This window comes from Cornus florida, unplaced genomic scaffold (assembly GCF_030987335.1).
Source record: "Cornus florida cultivar Cherokee Brave unplaced genomic scaffold, ASM3098733v1 CherokeeBrave_3.0.0_Hap2_Chr10, whole genome shotgun sequence".
Taxonomy (NCBI): domain Eukaryota; kingdom Viridiplantae; phylum Streptophyta; class Magnoliopsida; order Cornales; family Cornaceae; genus Cornus; species Cornus florida.
Genome location: NW_026775580.1, coordinates 95,342,811 through 95,364,412, shown reverse-complemented (window position 1 = coordinate 95,364,412; position 21,602 = coordinate 95,342,811). Strand labels below are relative to the sequence as shown.

The 21,602-nt window shown below is 36.1% G+C and overlaps 4 protein-coding genes across 5 annotated transcripts in view; 2 read left to right on the top strand and 2 right to left on the bottom strand.

The window, feature by feature from the left end:
* Positions 1–5,063: 5,063 nt before the first annotated feature.
* On the top strand, positions 5,064–6,557 carry LOC132278166 (protein ASPARTIC PROTEASE IN GUARD CELL 2-like). Its single transcript, XM_059779977.1, has one exon. It carries the CDS (start codon positions 5,064–5,066, stop codon positions 6,555–6,557), a length of 1,494 nt encoding a protein of 497 aa, XP_059635960.1.
* A 1,820-nt stretch (positions 6,558–8,377) lies between these two features.
* On the top strand, positions 8,378–10,424 carry LOC132276065 (high mobility group B protein 7). The gene is made up of 8 exons (XM_059777317.1): positions 8,378–8,597; positions 8,926–9,008; positions 9,203–9,254; positions 9,353–9,460; positions 9,546–9,603; positions 9,729–9,773; positions 9,862–9,951; positions 10,049–10,424. The coding sequence occupies exons 1-8, from the start codon at positions 8,485–8,487 to the stop codon at positions 10,130–10,132; spliced, it is 633 nt and encodes a 210-aa protein (XP_059633300.1). The 5' UTR covers positions 8,378–8,484; the 3' UTR covers positions 10,133–10,424.
* Positions 10,425–11,948: 1,524 nt separating this feature from the next.
* Positions 11,949–13,557, bottom strand: LOC132276061 (uncharacterized). Its single transcript, XM_059777314.1, has one exon. It carries the CDS (start codon positions 13,368–13,370, stop codon positions 12,060–12,062), a length of 1,311 nt encoding a protein of 436 aa, XP_059633297.1. The 5' UTR covers positions 13,371–13,557; the 3' UTR covers positions 11,949–12,059.
* Positions 13,558–14,390: 833 nt separating this feature from the next.
* LOC132276060 (uncharacterized) overlaps positions 14,391–21,602 on the bottom strand; it is a 36,542-nt gene continuing 29,330 nt past the window's right edge. The window contains exons 10-11 of one of the 2 annotated variants that reach the window (XM_059777312.1): positions 16,497–16,620; positions 14,391–14,794 (exon numbers count right to left, since the gene is read on the bottom strand). In XM_059777312.1, the coding sequence (XP_059633295.1) occupies positions 14,704–14,794; positions 16,497–16,620 (215 nt within the window). In that variant the 3' untranslated portion in view covers positions 14,391–14,703. Of the gene's footprint in view, positions 14,795–15,892; positions 16,331–16,496; positions 16,621–21,602 lie in introns of those variants that run through there. The other variant, XM_059777313.1, reaches the window with a different exon arrangement.

The window sequence follows — 21,602 nt, the reverse complement described above, 5'->3', positions numbered from 1 at the left end:
AAATAAATAAATAAGACTTTTTAGTAAAAAAAATAAAAAAAATAATAATAATCAAGGCGTCTAGTTCGAGCTCAATAAACTTTTCAATAGCTTAACTGGCGAAACATAACAATTATATCCAAAGGTCACCTTACTTCACGTGTATCACCTTACTCCACGTGTATGAATCTCTTACTTTTCCAAAAAAGAGACATTATACTATTTAATTTAATTTAATTTGGGTAATTTTTTATTTTTTTCCCATCCACGGTTAATTCAAATATGCATGGTGGGCCGTGGAATCAAATAAATGATTTATATAGGATCAAATTTTCAGAAAGGTACCAAAAAAAAAAATTAGGTTTGTATTTTTAAAGAATTGTGATACATGCATTTGATTATATTTACGAGAGTAAGAAATAGATTCACTATCATCTAGATTCATAAAAAATAAAGTCATGTATGTTCAACTCCTGAATTGTTTGTCATTTTCCATATCTAAATAATCAAAGTGATTATATAAGATTTAGTTTAAATCAACTAATAGATTCTAACCGATTGAAAGGATCATTTGATCAACTAGGCGGCTATTTGGATTAGTATTGAAAGATTTGGAATATCAATCATCCAATATAGGTTCTTTCTTCAAACCAAACGAAATATTTGGAACCTAACAGCACGTACAAAGTGTAGATCAAGATACACATGTATATATATATATATATATATAGTGAGAGAGAGAGAGAGAGAGAGAGAGTTAATGACAATGATTGTATATATTGTTTAGTAACTAGTGCAACTTTTAGAGGCTAATAATTGTTCAATTATTGTGAAGTAGTGCATATCTTTTGCATGACTTCCCAACTCCAATTCTCTTTTCCATTCGTGACATCATCACTCCAATTTAAATTTTTTTCCCCCAATTTTTATATTCAATACTTATTGGTTGGTCTTGTCGTATTTACCTGCACTAATTCTTAATCTTCTCTCAGCACCATATATTTCGTTGTTTTTTCTTATAATTAAGTCAATTTAATTGTACATGTGAACACATTTAGCTACATTATTAACTAGTGGAATTTTCAGTGGAAACATGCCACAATTAATTATTTATGAATAAGATCGATTTCAGTGTGTGTGTGTATATATATATACCACTGTCGTTGTAACACATATATGGATCAATATTTTGATGTTAGATCATGTTGGATTGCCTCTTATTAAGTCTTGGATACTTTCATTATTATAATACAAGATAATAATTAATATTTTAACTAGCATTGAACCCACAGATTGTGCTAAGCCGCCATTATAGCTTTTAACAAAATTAATCACATATATATAATTTCACGAAATCTTTTACTTTTTAGTTAACCTTCCACTCGTTAAGAAAAAAACAAGAGTAGTTTTAATCTTGTGTTTTTATTTATTTATTAAGCATGATCTTTGTGATGGAAACACAAAAGAAACATAACTTTTGAGACAACTCATGCGTGTTGTAAAGTATTATCACCAATTATTGCAATACTATGGTACAATTAGTTTGCGAGTATGCACATACTTCAGCTTCTCAAAAATTTTGTTGTATAGCTAAGACAATTGAAGTTGGTTTAGTTTTGTCACTCAAAAATCAATTCTCAAGAATTAATAAAATAAAAAATTATTTTCATAAAATTATAAAATATAATATTCTGAATACATACTTTTTTTTTAATTGAGTTTTCTAACTGTTCTAAAAAATTGTCAATTAAACAAATTTTTATAAAGTAGAAAACTATTATAACAAAACTGAATTAAGCAAATCCTTAATTTTTGAAATTTATATAAGTTGAACTATTTAACAGCGTTGAAATTAACAATAACCCTTACCTAGGAATTGCATATTAAAGAGATACATATGATACTAAGGCACTACCTTAGATGGTATTACTTTCTACCCCAATGTTGAACTTTTGTGAGAGAAAAAAACACGAAAACAACCATATAGTAGTAACTTTTTCTTTTTTGAACTATGAAATTTTAATAAACTACAAAAAAAAAAATTTACTTTTGCCTTCACTCATACAATTTTATGAATCCATCCCAGTGAAGGCTTGAACTCTTTTTTTTGTGAAGGTTTGAACTCTTTTTTTTGTTTGTTTGTTTTATTTTATTTCCCATAGTTATGAAGACTTGAATTTTAAAGACCTCTCATAACCATTCTAAAAAAATTTAATCGTTATATAACAAATAAATCAACGATATACCTTGAGTTTGATCTTAGATATGTTTTCGGATTGTGATTGCCAATTCTCATCGTAATTGGACACACCATAGATTTGATTTAAGCTAGATCATGCTTTTTTTATTTTTTATTGTCAGGTTAGTCGTATTTGATTGTGATCAGATCTTACCCAATTCATTTGTTTTTTTTGTTTATTAAAATATCTAACGCAGATTACCGAGTTCTGTTCTTGCGTCCTATCTCCGAAAAGATCTCAAAACTTTCACAAGAAAAATTATTGATAATAAATATCAAATCATACTAATAATTAAGTCTACTTTTATGATTTGAATATGATTGGAGTGACACAACACACTCGTTATACTTACAATTTTTGTTTTTCAAGGGTTTATTACATATAAATGGTACTAATAATTCATATTAATCATTTGATGGAGTCGAAGTCTCCTAGTTTGAAAAAATAAAGATTTAAAAAAATACTATTTACCCACATAGAGGTATTGCGTGCATTTAGACAGATATGTACCACTTTTTGTGCATGCAGGTACTATTTTTTTGTCATCAACACAAAAGGACAAAAAGTGGTACCTATGTGAATAAAAGTTATACCTTTATACCCAAAACAAAAGTGGTATCGGATGCACAAAAAATGATACCTATGTGAATAAAAGTGGTATTCCTATACCCAAAACAAAAGTGATACCTGATGCACAAAAAGTGCTACCTTTGAAACTGGAAGAGTGAATTTTTAACTCCATCAAATGGTAAATATAAATCATTAGCACCATTTATATGTAATAATTCATTTTAAAAAAAATACTGTCGCTGTTGATAAATATATTTTTATATACCAGTGCCAAAAATCACTTTCTTAAGAAGTATATATTTGTACGCTTTAGTAATAGAAAGTTTAAACCCTAGAATTCTTGATAGAGTGTTGCTTAATTGAGTTCATAAATCACAAGTCGCGATGGAGGGACTATATGATTTTATGTTTTATTAACTTTTTTTAAAATTATGTGTTGAATTGTTATTGGCCAACATAGTCCTGACTATCACTATCAGGCATGGTGGGGGGAATTGTCTCCACTGAAATTTTTCTCCTTTTTATTATATGCCTAGTATTCTTAGAATAATAATAATTTTTTTATTTTTTATTTTTATTTTTGTAAAAGTCACTCTCCTCACATATTTCTCTTTGCATGTCCCCAATTATATGATAATTTAAAATTAGCTTCCTAAAATTATAGAAAAATTTCATTATTATTCTTATAATATATATATATATATATATATATATATATATATATATATATATTTCTTCTGTAAAGGCCTCTCGACCATATAATAATTTCTCCACCATAAAGTTGATGGATCCCACCACCACACCACCAGATAGCCGAAACAATCAGTCGTGAATAAACACTATCATTTTCTCTTTAATGATAATGATCTGTGCACCCTCAGTCGACGCCCATAGAAGCATCCATCCATGGCCAAAACCATTTGAGAGGGTATAATATATTTCCATTATGTTGGTTAATTATAATATTTGACAACTCTGTCACTAAATTAAGGACCACATGCACACACACACACACATATATATACACGCACACGTACTAGCATTTTTTTGAATAATAAACAAGGTTGCAATTTGTATAAAAGTTGTTTATTACTATATTATTTAGGTAAAAAGATTGTGGTATCTTTGGTTAGAATGATCGAAAGTAAACTACTTTGCGCTAACATCTCATACATATATCTATTATTGATCGATACAACGACTTCACTAACTTTTTTCTTTGGAAAGGTTAGCTACTAATTAATTAATACCATCCGTGTTTAATTAACATTATAGAAATCATTACATATAATTTGAAACTCCACTCGACCCCAGAATAAATATTTTGTTGCTAGTACTATTAAAAGATCGAATTAGCAGGACCACAAAGTTGGTGCACAAAATCCTCACATAAATAAACTATATAACTTACAATGCATGGATGATTTAGTGCCCAACAGAGGCATGGGTTCTCAATCTACTGAGGTATCAGGATGAATCGCAATGCCCACGTGTATATACGCATATATATATATATATGTGCATCTACAGCACGAAATTAAGAGGTGTTAATTAATTAATCAAATATCTTTAATTTCTGTTAAATGCTAGCAAATTATTAATTAAATCATTCTTATTGATATTTCTATTTAATTATAATTTGGAATTACTTAATTATAAAATCCATCAAATTATCAATACTTCAATAGGTATTAACTTAGCTGGTAAGATCTCTCATCTCCAAAAGTAAACTTGAGAGTTTGAGTTTTGCTAAGGGCAATATTGTAGGCACGCTAGAGTTTGCTTATTTTTTTTTAATAATAATAATAAAAAGAACCAACAAATTAGGGGGCCTCTTAATGTGAGCTCACAACCGTGGGATTAATTAAGAACTCACCTAGACAGCCTTAGTGATCTACTTGAAATTAACGGACAAGATTCAAAGTACGTACATTATCTGTACCTCGAATTGTATAACACCTCCCAATAAACTACATATCACAACCCTTATAAAGAGAGCACAGAGAAACATAGGACATAGGTTAAAACAAGCACGAGACAGTAACAAAAAGACACCTCTCTGAAATTTCTCAATCAAACCCAAACACACACATACTCAGAGATATACACATATATACAGTAAACAGAACCTCCCAGGCTCCCACAACTCAATTATTTCTGACCTCTGCAGCCGTTTACCTCTTCACAATACGCCAACCCAAAGCAAATAAATTCCCCCCTCCACCCCTTCCAAAACATCATATCACCAAATTATACTACAAAAACCAATACCAAATGGTAGCCTTAAAAGCACTGTTTGCGCATTTGGTGGCGGTGGCGGCGGTGCTACATCTTTTAGATGCCACCACCACCGCAAGCAACCCTGCTGCCCGTGGCCATGCAACACCACACCCGGACTTCCAACTCTTCAACGTCCCAGAAACCATTATGGGGACAGAACTCCACCCACCTAAAACTCACCATGAATTATCCGATAACACCATTAATGACCATAGTGGTGGTGAGGCCAAGTTGAAGCTAAAGCTATTGCACAGAGATCATCACGTGTCTTTTGCCAAATTTCGCGATCATCGTCACCGTTTTGAGGCGCGCATGAAGAGAGACGTTAAAAGGGTGGCTAGCCTAGTTCGCCGCCTCATGATAGGCGGCGTAGCCACCACTTCTGTTGGTGGTGGTGGACTTAGTTATGAGGTGGAAGATTTTGGGTCAGATGTGGTTTCTGGTATGGACCAAGGAAGTGGAGAATATTTTGTTAGGATTGGCGTTGGGAGTCCTCCAAAGAGCCAATACATGGTTATTGACTCGGGGAGTGATATCATATGGGTGCAATGTCAACCTTGTAGTCAGTGTTACCGCCAAACCGACCCGGTCTTCGACCCGGCTAACTCCGCTTCATTTGCTGGGGTGTCTTGCAGCTCCGCGGTCTGCGACCGTCTTGAGAATGCGGGTTGTCACTCGGGTCGATGTCGGTATGAAGTTTCTTATGGTGACGGATCCTACACGATCGGGACACTAGCCCTCGAAACCATTACGTTGGGGGACACTGGGGTCCAGAACGTTGCCATTGGGTGTGGTCATAGGAACCGGGGCATGTTTGTCGGAGCTGCTGGCCTATTGGGTCTTGGAGGAGGCTCCATGTCATTTGTGGGTCAGCTTGGTGGTCAAACAGGTGGTGCGTTCAGTTACTGTCTAGTGACCCGGGGCACTGGCTCGTTCGGGTCACTGTTATTCGGACACGAATCCTTACCTGTGGGTGCTACATGGGTACCCCTACTTCGCAACCCACGGGCACCAAGTTTCTATTATATTGGGCTTGCGGGTCTTGGAGTTGGAGGTATCCGGGTACCCATACCCGAAGATGTTTTTCAGCTCACTCAAACAGGGCAGGGAGGGGTTGTTATGGACACCGGGACTGCTGTGACAAGGCTTCCAACCGCAGCTTATGAAGCCTTTCGGAATACCTTCATCACTGAAACCACCAGCCTTCCTCGAGCTCCTGGAGTGTCGATATTTGACACGTGCTATGATCTGAACGGGTTTGTGTCGGTTCGGGTACCAACCATTTCATTTTACTTCTTGGGCGGCCCAATCCTAACCCTTCCAGCAAGGAATTTTTTGATTCCAGTCAATGAAAGGGGAACTTTCTGTTTTGCATTTGCACCATCTACTTCCGGACTATCCATAATGGGTAACATCCAGCAAGAAGGTATCCAGATTTCTTTCGATGGAGCAAACGGGTTTGTGGGATTTGGACCCAACATTTGCTAAGCGAAAGTAAAGTGCATTTTGCTAGATGTAGTTGTATCATATTTGTACAAGTAAGGAGTGAGAAATAGCTAGTTATCACTACTATTATAGTATTATGTGTTAATATGGTGTACTAAGGTTGGACTTCTTGTGTTATAAAGGAGAAAATGTAATTTGTGATTTTATCTTTAACTTTTTAAAAAATTATCATTAAGTTATTGGTTTAGATGGTATGAATTATCGTACAAATGAAAAGGTGAGCCGCTGGAGCGAACTCCACCTAAAATAATGTGTGTTGTGTGTGAATATGTTGCATATCCATATAAAAAAGACATTAGAAACAATTCAAGTCCCTTTTGTAAGAGATCGAAATAATTCAAGTGTGGTTGGACAAAATATAATGCTCACTGCCCAACATGTCCAGCACCTAACTTTCATCTCTGTCCATGATAGTGTACATTTTCCCCAAATTCTAGAATAATATAACACACTGGCAATTAGTCCCCTTTCATGGTTCGCGCAAACACAACGTAACGAATTTAGTTCCGTATCAATTTAAATGTAATGAAATTAGTTATTACGCTCATTGATTTCTTTTTGACCTCACACATAAATTAAAAATGTACTGGTGTCCACAATTTATAATACAATTCAATTTAAATGATTTTTTTATAATGAATTTAAATAATTTTATTGAAATTTTGAAGCCCATTTACCTTCACTTTAGACCAATAAAATTTAGGAAAAATTACATATAAATGGAGTCAAAGTTCCATATTTACTTAGAGGCTGAGTCAAAATTCCATATTTCTCTAAAATAGATTGCTGAGGTGGTACATGGTTTTTTACTGTTTAGAAATTGTGGTGCCTAAAATACCCTTCCGCGAAGGTACTACTTTTTCTTTAAAGGTACTACTTTTTTGAACTGAAGGTACTACTTTTTGGCGTCCAGATACCATGTTTTTTAAACACCCGCGAAGGTACTACTTTTTCTCCGAAGGTACTACTTTTTTGAACTGAAGATACTACTTTTTTGAACTGAGGTACTACTTTTTTGTTAAGAAAGGGCATTTTAGGCACCACAATTTTCTAAACAGTAAAAAATCATGTGCCACCTCAGCAATCTATTTTAGAGAAATATGAAACTTTGACTCAGTCTCTAAGTAAATATGAAACTTTGACTCCATTTATATGTAATTTGCCCTAAAATTTATATATTGTCTCTGTATCCTAGAAATGGCAGAAGAGATGGATTGAGTGCTTCAGTTGTACCAATCAGAGTCCTATATTTGAAATTTCTTGCTGCATAAATTTTGGGCCCATTGAATTCAATTGTTGTGACAGTAATTTCCCTCTCTAATTTTTGAGAGTCTTTCGAGTTTTCAACTTTACTTCGTCACGTGTAAGTATACAACAGTTCTAAAATGTAATCAATCATGTAGAAAATGGGCAGTTTAGTAATTTAAAACATTTTTACTAACTACAAGGAAATTAACTACACACGTGTATGAGTAACTTTTTTACTAATTTTTTACATGTAACATAAAAAGGAATATTTTTTTTAGCTATGCGGAGAGGAAAAAATTGAATTTAAGTAACTGATAGATGAAGGCAACTGAAAAAAATGAGAGAATCAGCACCGTCGAATAAGAAAAAAGAAAAAAAATGATGAATCAAACGGTGGAGAAATGAGACAGGTCATCTATCCTGCGTTTGAACTGAGTTGTGAGACTTGAAAAAGAAAAACACAATTTAAATTCCCGCCGTTGAAAAGTGGCGCGAATTTGAAAAGATTCGCTTCATTATCTCCCTCGTCTTAATCCCGCCAAACTCCCTCCTCGCTACCTTATTACTCAGGTCGCGAGAAAACTTCTCACTCTACAACTATATTTCTCTCTCTAGAATTCTCTCTCCCTCTCTCTAGAACTCTCAAGCTCTTCTATTGGAAATGGCGGGTGGAGGAGGAGCAACGAACCCACCGAGACCGAGGAAGAGAGTGGAGGTGGAAACCTCTTCCACTTCCCTCAAACGAGCTAGAGATGGCAGCGCTTTCGCACGATGGTACTCCATATATAATATATAGTTTCAATTGCTGTTTGTATCTTTTAGAAACGTTTCAATCGTCTTTAATTAGGGTTTTGCTTTGCTGAAATTAGATTTCTCTGTGTTATACTTTAGAGTATTTCAATTTGAAATTGGGGGTTTTGATTGTGTTCATTGATAGTTCTCTTTTGATTAGCACTTTTAAAGATCTATCAATCTGCTAGCGCTAATTTTTTTGGTATTAGTCTGATAAGTGATTACATTTCTTTTTATCTTTTAGTGTTCAAATTGAATTTTGTTTTGATGAATAATGGAATAACATTGCTGGGTAATCTGAAATTTGCAGTGATGAATGCAACAAAGATGTGCCTGTGGTTTTGATTGGGATGCACAATTGTAGTCTTGATGCTAAGATCAAAATGAATTTAGGTAATGTTCACACATCTTTATGCGCACACGAGCAAGCACTAATACTCCTATGAAATGCCCAATTTATTCATTGATATTTTGCCAGTTACTATTATGGGTTTGTTAATCAAATTTTTTTTTTTTTTTTTTTTTATTTCCATTTTTGAAAAATGGGTTTTGTCTATTGATTTGATAAATTGCTGTTGCTGTTACAGAGTCACAGGTTGTGGAAAAGGTCACTGAGGTTAAGAAAAAGCCAGCTGAAAAGTACTTCCCGTACCCTCATTTCGATGTTTGAATGTTATCTTTTGGTGTTTGGAGGTTTAATTTCTCAAATTGATTTGTGATTTGCTAAATGTACGTAGAAGCAAAGCTATATCAACAGGATCAAAGCCAACTACAGAAAAGAAGGGGAAAAAGGCTAAAGATCCAAACAAGCCAAAACGCCCTCCAACTGCATTCTTCGTCTTCATGTAATGACTCTTTCTCACTGTCATGCTCATATGACAGATTTTCAAAGTATAAGATGCTTAATACTGGCATAAATGTTCACTTCAGGGAGGAGTTTAGGAAGACATTCAAGGAAGCTAATCCAGACTGCAAGAAGGTTTCCACGGTAACTTTCTGTCTGTCCGTCTCTGTCTCTCTCTATATGTGTGTATATGTATATTTGATTCATTTGACTGTTTTATGTTGATGGGGTTAATTGGTGTTAATTTGCCTCATGCTTGTGGAATTTAGGTTGCAAAGGAAGGTGGTGAGAAATGGAAGTCACTGACAGTTGAAGTGAGTGTTCATCTGATTATATAATCTTATCAAATGTTCAATCAATATGATCTGTTCTAACCCTTCAAATCTTCTTATTTTTTTCCAGGAGAAGAAAGTTTATCAGGATAGAGCTGCAGAGCTCAAGGCAGAGTATGAAAAGGTCTTGGAGTCTCATAATGATGCTGGGAATGAAGATGTAAGCTCTTCATTAATGTTTCTCAATCCAATGTTGGTTTCATAGATTATTCTTTGTGGGTCTTACAATTTATTCAAATTTGTTGTGTTTAATTTAGGAGGAAGGAGCTTCATCGGAAAAGGAGGCCGAACCTGAAGCCGAAGCCGAAGCAGAAGTGGAGACAATTTCTGATGATGAATAAATTTAGGTTTCTACTAGATTTGTTCTTGTTGGAGAATGCATTTGGTTCCTCGCTCTTGACAATGTAAATTTTGAATCTGGTCTTATCATTTAAGTTTCTTCAAGTAACCAATGTGGCCAATAGTGATTTAACAGCAGTTTTATCTCTTGCTTACTCTGTTAGATCATTGAATCATGCTATAATAGTGAAGTTGAGTCTCAGTTTTGGCCTGCCAAATTTTGCTTCCTTTGTTCCTCTATTGTAGCATGTATCTAAATATGATTTGCTTAGCAGTCGAATGATTTTTGTTTCAGTGTATGGAGTTTTACTTTTATATAGTTTTTCATCTTTTTGTTTGTTACTGAATTTGTAACAGTAATAGAATAGAGCTGGGGGATGCTTAGATGTAACCTAGACCTAGTGGTGCAGTTGAATGAGTTTCATGTTCATTAACAAGATGGGAGTATTTACAAATACATGTATGAGCATAGATTATGGGGTTAATAGAACTGGTTGGGTGTTTCGCGATTAACATTATTTGTTTACCCTAAATCTTCATCTTTTAAATACTCACCCTACCGAACTATTTGGGAGTCTTCCTTGTAAGCCAGTTGTCGGGCAAGTCGAGTCATTGCATCTTCATCAATATTCTTTGGTTCTTTCAAGATCAATCAGGTCTGACACTGAAATAGCAATATGATCTGCACTATTGTCAGTGTCTATATTGGGCAATTTCAAGCTCAAACCTTCACTTGTTCTGTCAGAAATTTGATTGTTGGCTGCATGTTTAACCTCCCAAAAAAGCTGCTTGCTTCTTTTGTATATCTTGGAGAGTCCCATAAAGAACAGACTTTGGTCTTCAAATCAAAGAGGATGATATGAATGCGACAACCTGATACATGTTGATTCATTGTTTTCAACAGAAGAACACTGTTCTAGATGTGAATGAACGGATCAGATAGAGAGATTGGCAGCATTTCAAATTAAGTGACGTTTGGATTTGAAATTGCTCGATATAGCCTCTGGAGTATGCTGCTTGCTTGTTTTAAGATTTACAGACCAAAAAAGAAGAGACTTGTGATTTTTTAATATGGCAATCAGACTGATTGTGGGTGTATTATGTTGATCAACTGTACAACAGTATTCTTGAGGTGAATCAATGAATCAGGTAACATATAGATTTGGCACTGAGGCTGTGTTTGGTGGCAAAGAATTGAAATTGATAAAATTGAAAAAAAAATTGGTTTAATTTTTTGAGTTGTTTTTCTTTAATTCCACTCATTCTAAATCCAAAGCTTAATTCTATGTTTGCCAAACGGAGCATGAGTGCCATTTATGTTTAATGGGATAGGTGGTTTATGATAGAGAAGTGAATCTAAAAAGGAACATTTCTTTGAATGCTAATCGTTCCACTTCCCAAAGCCATAAGTGTCCACTTCCCATAGCCGACACTTATTTTAGAACAGAGGGATTATTTAGTTTGCTGGTATTGTCCATGGATTCTCTCATTCACTTAAAAACAGGCTGGAAACTCAAGAAAGGCTTGATAACCTATTTGCAGTTGCAAAGTTTACTGACGCTATGTTTGGGGATTAAAATTGGAGGATAGTAGTAATTCAAGGCGTCAATTCATTGCTCTACTCGTGACATGATACAATTTAGACTATCCTCTCATAAGGTGAGTCACTTACATGGTAAATCATTTGGTTGGAGATGAAATAAATTCATCTCTGCCTCTAAATCTATAAAATTTGGCAGAGACCAAGCCTTGTATCTCAAAGACAAATGATGTCTGTGTCTCCTTGAAGATTGTCTACCACATAATCATATGACTACATACATCAACTTGCTTATTTATTTATTGTTATTCCATTCAAAGTCTACAATCCCATAGGCTGTAACAGGACATAACAACATAATCATCAGAAGAATATAGAAAAAACACAAATTACCTAACAAGCCCTAGGTTGAGAATGCCCCAGGAAGTGTTTGGCCATGACTTCTCCTTTGCCTTCATCAACAGAACCCTAGCCCAAGCAATCCAACCTTCCCATGACATTCTCTTGTCCCAAGGACTACCCCACTCCAACAATAGGGTAAGCCCTTTCTGGGCCTCTCTCTCACCCTCCTCAAACCTCCCTTTGCTCAAATAAATCTGACCCAAAACCACACGTGGCTCTCCAACAAAAGGGTTCTTCTCAACACACCTCACCAACATCTCCTCAGGTCTCTCCAACCCAATATTCTCTTTCTCGGACATATCACAACAAACTGCCTCCCAATACAACTCCCTAGCAACCATCTGGTCTTCTGCATTCAAAACCCTAGTGCAATTCTCAAACACTGGTGGCATCACTAGCTCTAAATCTTCATCTCTCTCCAAATCAATACTACTCAATTTCTTTGATCTCTGTTCTATCATGAAAATCTCTTCCTCTCTCACTATCAGGGTATATATGGCACCCATCCTGGATATAGAATTCATCCAGAGCCCGGGCTTGCCGTCACCCGGCCATAGACCGGCCGCGTAATTGTTGCCGGAAAACTCAAGACGGCCGTTCGAGTTGTCGAAGAGGACGTCCTGAAAGCCGAAGAGCTGGTCACTGAAATCGGCCATGGTCATCATAAGGAAAGTGGCGACCACCCTTCTAGAAACCCGGACGTCTTCGCCGGTCTTGATGTGCTTCACGATGATCCCCTCAGCTGGAAGAATTGCCTGCAGCTTCTTCCTCCAATAATCTTTTTCTTCAAATTGTTGGTTTTCTTTAGCGTTTCTCAACGACACCTCGGACAGCTTGAGGTGTTCGACGAGCTCTGCATCGGAGTACTGGAACAGGAGATCATCGTGGATGAGAGGCTGTCTGGGGACGATGCAGAAGAGGTGGATGAGACGCTCGGCGGCTTCCCCAACGTGTCCGCGGACGGTGTCGCGGCCGGTGGAGGGATCAAAGATGGCGAGATTGACGTAGGAGTTGGAGTAAGCAGAGTGAAAGAGGCCACAGAGGCAGACGGAGTCCTGAGCTCGCCAGAGCTTGAGAACGCGGTAGATGTCGACGAGGTGGTCGAGGAAGCTGCCGTGCTTGTGCCAGCACTCGCCTGCACCGACTGACCGGAGCACCGCCACCAAGGAAGGGAGGTTCTTGTCGATGGCTTCGAGCTCTCCGCGGAGAAATGGACGGGCTGATTCTAGGAGTGTTTGCAGCTTCTGATGATGATCATCATCAGATACTATTGGAGAGACAGAAACTGAAGATGGCATGTCGTTTGGTTAACTGAACAGAAGAAGAAGAAGAAGAAGAAGAAGAAGAAGAAGGATATCTAATCAAGACTTCTGGTTTAATGATGGGTGTGTTATATATGTATGGAAAGGGAAAGGGAAAGGGGAAATGATTTTATCAAGTACAGATGAGTTTGTGTGTGTCAGTGTGTGCAGGAGTCGTGACAAAGTTTGATTCTTTCTCCAATATAATTACAAACACAACACGTACGTCGGAGAAGATAAGGTTGGTTCCTTAATCGCAGTGATATTTTACCAATAGAAAGAATTTGTCCAATTTGAACATATAGTCAAAACTTATTTCACTCTAACATTGTGTCATTCAGTTTTAATAATATACATATATAAATAGACACATTCACCCTTATCACTGTAAGTGACACTTTATCACCACCCACCATTCATCACGCCATATACAACTTACTCAACATACTTCAAACAAATTTGTGCTTCGACCGATATTCAATCTTGATCTTCAAAGGTTACTCAGTAAAGCTCTAAACCCTAAAACAATAATTGGTTAATATTGATTTAAAATGATTACTGATCTACTAAGTTTGTCCGAAAATTGAAGCTAAAATATATATATTTTAGCTGATAATTGTTCCATGTTAGGGTCTAGTATGTCAATCCAAGATGTTTGTGTCTTTCAACTTTAATAATATACATGCATAAATAAATTTTTATACATTAGGATTTTAAACGGGACTATTCTATTATGTATAAATTGTTACGTATGTATGGAATCTACGGCCCATTAATGTTATTAGTGCATTACCCATTAATCCCATTCATCAGAGAGTATTTTGTTTGTGGACATATGAAAGTTGAGTTTAGTGTATTAGTGGGATGAGATCAAAAGCATGAATGAATTAGTAGAGACATCATTGATATGTAAATCGGGTCTATAAATTGAGTACATTGAGGAAGATATATGAAAAAAAGATTACTCTCATCTCTCTCATTCTGTATTTCCATTTCTTACTCATTCTTTATATGATATGTTTATAATATAAATATAATTTTATTTTATAATTGTGTTTAATTAGATACTGTTGTATAGGTTCAGAATTTGCTATTTTTCTTATCTATAGTACAACTTCACCTCCCAAGCGGATTGGAGGCAATATGTCATTCACTAATGTCATTAACGAATCCCCCACAAGAATGAAGAATACAAGTGTAAAATAAAATCTGTAGTGGGTGTTGGTGAAAACTGAAAAGTCATGCATGGACATGAGCTACTGCGTGCGTAAGATGTGGCTGAAAAAAATCAGAGACGATAAAATGATTAGTACTGAACGCTCAAACCCTATCAGTACTGTGCCGAGCCAGTGGCAGGAACCATGTTTAAAGCCTTCATTATAAAAGCATATCTGAAGGCATCTTCTTGGAGCTTCTCAAACATGCAACCAGCAAAACGTAACACATGTTAATCACGGGGAGCATATGTACCGGAAAATGCTAGAACTAAAGCCTTTCCCCCCTTCTGTTCATCAACAATAGAACACTCTAAAAATTGGCAGTTCAAAATTGGTCCAAAGGCCATTTTACGCATTTCCTTCGCCCTCACCAAGGATGGTAGGAGGGAAAGGCTACGTACGGTCATGGACATAACCTTTGAACTCACTTACACAACATAAGTCGTCAGCTCCATCCTTTACGTCTACACCAAGCGAATATTTGTTCTTAACAAAGATAGTATGGTAAAAAACAAAACAATACTAAACAAAAAGAATTAAGAATTAGGTGAAGGCGTTGAGAGAAATATATAGTTTTTCACTTTTAATCTTAGAAGAGAGAGAATGGGCACAAGAAAGAATCCAAGCCAATTAGGATGGGCAAGAAGAAAACTATAAAACCAGAGCAAAAATAAAGGATAAATGGTATAGCCATCTTAAACCTTTTTTTTTTTTCGTCTTCTTTTTCTTTAGCTTACCCAAATATTCTAAAAAGAAATACGTGCATCTTTCTCGACTACTACGTGATTCATTAAAAGGTTGGTTCTTAAAGCAATATGAGCTAAAAGTGACAAATTATCAAGGACTACCGTAGAATCCATCTCCCTTCTATATGTACATACACACATATATAGATCCCATGTAATAGAAAAAGAAAATATAGTTACTCATGTTAATAGAGAGAATGGGCACAAGAATCTAAGCCAATTAGGATGGGCAAGAAGAAAACTAAACAATAATAGCAAAACAAACAATAAATCGCAAACAAAATATACAGACTTCTTTTTCTTTTCCCCCCACTATTTTATTATTAAACACAATCTAATATGGTAAGATACATGATATGGCCGTCTTACCATTTCTTCTTTTTCTCGTTTTATCTTTCTTTTGCTTACCTAAGTGATCTAAATGGAATCATGTATATCTTTCGTAACTGCTACGGGATTCATCAAAAGGTTGATTCATAATGAGAACTATGTTCTAAAATGTGACAAATTGTCAAGGACTACCTCTAAATAAGTAAACGATATTCTGATTGTGAAACAACTTTGCTATAAAATCCGTCTCCCTCTGCTATACGCATGCACACACACAAATTCACACATATGAGATTGAGCATAAGCTGTTTACTAGCCTTCTCCTGTGTATTATATAACATGAAAAAGCAAGACACAATGCCCAAAGGGTTCCAACTAAGACTGCCTCCAAAAGTTGGGTTTACTCGATAAATGAATTTTCAACTTGTTGAAATTTTTAACACCTGCATAATTTTAGGATTTCTTATCCATGAATGGAATAAACATTAATGCATGGTTAGACAGTATGGTTCATAGCTCGTACCACCATTCAAGCCCATGTTCATTTTCTCAACCTTTTTTCTTTTCTTTTCAAAAGGTGAGTAGTAACCACACAATTTAACCATTCTCTCTTGCCTCTTCATTCTGCTCTACCCTATAAGTTCACTTCAGATGCTGGTCTCGCCTAAAACCAATAGAACACAATGAGATTTAGGTCTATAATCAGTTTCACTTTCTAACCCTGTGATCACTACAGCTTTTGGAAAACTTTAACCCCTTAATGCATCATAAAGATGAAAAGTGAATGGCTTAAGGTGAAGAGCTCAACCAGAAAAAAGTAAAATTGTTACCTTCCTGACTTTGAGAAGTGCCCAGCACCTAATTCACACTTGAACAACAGCACATTATCATCAAGTTTCATCTCTCTCAACTTTGCCACAAACTTAGCAGGTTCTGAATACATAACACGTGGATCTGTTGCAAACATAAAAGATATTAGAATGAACACTATGAGAAGGAATTTTGCATCAGATATGAGAACAAAATAGTCCATCCTCCAATTTATCCACAATGACGGTCACCGAATCAGCATCCACTGTTCAATTATTAAAAGGATATAATAATATTACCCCATGTTTACATTAAGGGTAAATTACATGGTTTGCCCTAATTACACCAGCATCAAACTTCTGCATTTTGTTGCAATGACCTCCCTTCACAGTTCAAGGCCCATTGACATTAAAATTTCAAATGAAATTACTTTTATACCCCGATTTTTATAATAATAAAATGAATAAAAATCTTACATAGTAGATTGACCTTTCTCTCTCTCCTTTGCCCTCTTTAGTTCTCTCTCCTCACTATGTATTTGTCGATCCCCAGAAATTTTAAAGAAGAAACCTAAGAAAGATGATGGTTTTTACGAGTCTACGCTTAAGAGCTCATATTCATTGTTCACGAATGAGGCAGCTAACAATGAAAAATCTGTGGATGAGGAGTAAGTTGATTTTTTTTTTTTTTTGGATCAGTAATGAGTAGGTTGATGAGTCAATGATTTTCAGACAGCTCTCAACCGACATGGTTCTGTTCGCGAGTCATATTTACAAAGAAGATATTTTACCGACTTATTCAAAGATGTTCACCATCTTATCAACACCATTAATCTGATCACAAGAGCTTTATGAATGGATCTCTCTTCAAGCCTGAAGATTGGAGTGCTACCGTTGCTCCAGTGTCTTCGTCCTCACCGGCGGCGGTTTCTTTCTCTCACTCCTTTGAGTTGGATATAATTTTTTTAGGTTAAATAGCAATGAAGGTAGAGAGACAAACAATCCAAACTCAATTTTGTACTAGCCGACAATACGAACCCCTGCAAATCAAAACCCAATTCTCAAAGATGAAATCATTTTGACCAATTATTAATATCTCAAAGATCAATTGCAGTTGGTTTTCTACTACACCTATATAAATCCCAAAGGTAGACATGGAAGAAGAAGACACACACTAGAAATTCTGTCTTTTTCTTAACTTCTAAGGCCAAAATTGGTGATGTTTGCTTTTACTTTTACATTCTTGTAATCCTTTAATTTCAGTAATATCACCTTACTTCCCATGTAAATTTAGGTTTTTTCTCTTTTTAGTTTACTGTGCAACATTTAATTTCCTTGAAGTCCTTACTTGGATTTGTGGCAATAAACTACATATATTTAAGAGCCATTGCATTATGAAACAATGTGGGTATGGGACCATGCAGGACAGGTCATGAAATAAAGAATGAAGCCAAAAGAGGTTTCACTCATCCTATCACCGCAATGGAACAAAATAACACAATGCATACTTTTATGTTTTTTTATTTTATTTTATTTTTTATTTTTATTTTTTTAAGGATTACAACAAATATAAGTGAAAGAAGGAAGGTTTTTCCATTGTTACATAGAGGTCATGGGTTCAAAACAAGGAAACAACCTCTTTGCATGTGGAGGTAAGACTGTGTACATTTCACCTATGTTAGTTGGACTTGTGTATGGGTGTCGGGCACGGGAGCGTATCTAGAGTTTGGATTCATCATTTTCCTGAATTATTGGAGGCTAAAAAGTGTCAAAAAATTGGACTCGGGTACTTGGACATGTCACATATATTTTATGTACATTTATTTGTTAGAAGTTAAAAGTATTTTATGCACATTTATTTGTAAGAAGTTAAAAGAGTTGTAGAAGTCTGAATGTCTGCTTGTGAAAAAAGAGTTTTAAATTGATAAGGAGTCTTAAAAGGTAAAGATTATTTTACATAATGAGAGTCAAAGTAAAGATTATTTTATTTTTATTTTTTTGATATGTAAAAATTCATTAAAAGCCCTCAAAGGGGGAGAGTTCCCAAGAGAATACACAAGATGTGAGCCGCGATGCTATAACACTTTCCAAAATTATTTTAGCCTTTTTCCTTAAAAAAAAAAAACGAAGAGCTGTCATAAACTTTTCAGAAAAGAACAGCTGTCATTAATGTAAAACAGCTCATTCCCATTCGAGAAGGCTAAAAGTCTCCATTATCCACAAGTGAAGACTTGGCAGCAACACAACCTTTCAAAAAACTGATCCAGTGCATGAAAACAGTCCTGGCTGACTCAAAAAACCATGCAAAGGTCTCCAAAAGGTGTCAGTTTTTAACCAGAGAGCTTACAAAACCTTCACAGAAAAAGGTCATCTTCTACTCTCCAAAAACACACCATTTTTGAACTAGAGAGCTTACAAAACCTTCACAAGTATCCACCAATCCAAACCATACGTAATTTTGTTCAGTAGCCTTACTCGATAGACAAAAAGGAATGTCCGACCCATATCTCGTGTCGTGTCGACACCAACACCTCGGCCAACTATGAAGAGTCATAGCTGTGGAAAGATCTAGGCTGAATTGTTAGGAAATTAGTTAGGGAGGATTTTTAGGAGTTATCCATAATTAGATAGTTGACAGGTAGGATTTTTAGGAATTATCCATAGTTAGATAGTTGACTTTTTTTAAATTATGATCTTTATATATCTTTTCCTTAGATAGAATTTGTAATACACTTCTATATATACAAGCCTGTAAACCTTTGCGTTCACAGTATCAGAGCCACCCTCACTAGGACAGTAAATTACTCCATTGTTCTGCTAATTATCCAATAAAATCAGCAAACATTCATCGTTAATTCTGGTCGTTTATACCAGAATTATAGAAGACTTATTCTTCTATTTCTCTTCGTCGTTTCTGGACAATTTCTTTGAGGAAGTTTTGTTCGATTCTTCAAATGCTCGGAAATCCCAGATCATTTCATCCAGTGCAGGTGACAACCCAATCCTCCAAATTACCACTCATCGGCTGAATGGACAGAATTTTCTACGGTGGTCTCAATCCGTAAAGTTGTTTGTCCGAGGGCGGGGGAAGATTGGTTATTTAACTGGTGCAAAGCAGGCCCAAAGGAAGATGATCTAGCATATGCCATTTGGGATGCAGATAATTCCATGATTATGTTATGGCTAGTGAACTCCATGGAATCGGAGATACGCCAGACATTTATATATCTCACCACTGCCAAAGAATTATGGGACGCAGTGAGTGAGACATACTCAGACTTAGGCAATTCCACATAAGTCTACGAAATTAAAACAAGGATCCGAGAAACAAGACAAGGAGATCAGACTGTTACAAAGTATTACAACATATTACAAGGTTTGTGGCAAGAACTTGACCGCTTTTTTAATTTTGAATGGAAGTGTGCAGGTGATAGTGTCCAGTTCAAGAAAACAGTTGAGAAGGACCGTGTATTTGAATTTTTGGCTGGACTCAATGCTGAGTTAGACGAAGTGAGAGGACGTATTTTAGGCAAAGAGCCACTGCCTACCACGAGAGAAGTCTTCTCAGAAGTTGGGAGGGAAGAAAGCCGCATGTTGGTGATGATGGGAAAGAAATCCTCTAGCTCTCATAATGAGAACTTTGCACTCAATGTAACAACCACTAAAATAGTAGCAACTGCAGTTAATCCAAAACCAATAAATCACCCACAGCGGAAGATTGAAGAGAAAACCAAGATCTGCTGTGATTTCTGTAACAAACCAAGGCACACATGAGAAACATGCTGGAAACTACATGGAAAACTAGCAAATTGGAACGTAGGCAGATTTGGAGACAAGAATGGGCGTGGAATGCAGGCTACTACTGAAACTGAGACATATCCATTCAGTAAGGAGCAACTTGATCATCTCTCCAAACTGCTGAACCAAACTCAGGTTTCAAGTGTCTCATCTGGTTTTTTTGCCCAAAAAGGTAGTTCTTTAAGTGCTCTCACTAGTTCTTTAAATCCGGCACCTTGGATCATTGATTCTAGTACATCTAATCATATGACTAGTTTATCACATTTGTTTAGTACATATTTTCCAAGTTCTAGTCACTTAAAAATTCGTATGGCTGATGGTAGTTGATCTCCAGTTGCAGGAAAAGGTTCTATAGTTATCTCAGAAAACCTTGTTTTAAAATCTGTCCTCCCGTGCCATTATAATCTTGATAATGGGAGACTGACTTGGGATGTTCAGTTTAGGAGGCACTTTCAGGACTGGGAAATTGAGGAGGTCACTCGCTTTTTGGATTTATTGTACCGCCACATGATTACAGTTGGGGATTCGGATTGTTGGATTTGGGATCCCAACTCTCAGGGTCGCTTTGAGGTTCAGTCCTTTTTTTGGTGTCTTACGCTTAGCTCTGGAGGTCCTTTCCCTTGGAAGTCTATTTGATGGTCTAAGGCTCCTCTCAAGGTGGCCTTCTTTGCTTGGACCTCTGTCCTGGGTAAGATTCTAGCCCGGGATAATTTGAGGAGAAGGAATCAGGTGGTGGTTAATTGTTGTTATATGTGTCGGAGCGACGAGGACAGTGGATCATCTTCTGTTACATTGCAGCATGGCTAGGGACTGTTGGGATTTAATGCTTGGTTTGTTTGGGATCCCTTGGGTCATGCCTTGCTCCTCTAGAGGGTTAATTGAGGCTTGGAGAGGATTCTCAATGGGGGCTCTCATTCAGGATGCTTGGAGGGCTACGCCTCTTTGTATTTGGTGGTGCATTTGGTTCGAGAGAAATCAGCGCTATTTCGATGGAAAGGAGAAGCTTGCTTCTATGCTTAAGTTTCTATTATTTCCACTCTTTTTGTTGGGTTTTAGGGAGAGATTTTAGATCTGTTGAGGAGATTGTTGTTTTTTTGGCCTCTTTGAAGGCTTGAGGCACACTTTGGCCTTTTGTTTGCCTTTGGGTTTCGCTTAGAAGGCCTTTTGTTTGTCTTTGGGTTTCGCTCCCCTTCTAAGCGCTTTCTTTATAAAATTTTACTTATCAAAAAAATAATAATAATAAAAAATAAATAAATAAAAAAAATTTGCCTAACCTTTCATGCAATCTTTTATCAGTTAGTAAACTAACCAAGGATTCTAATTGTGTTT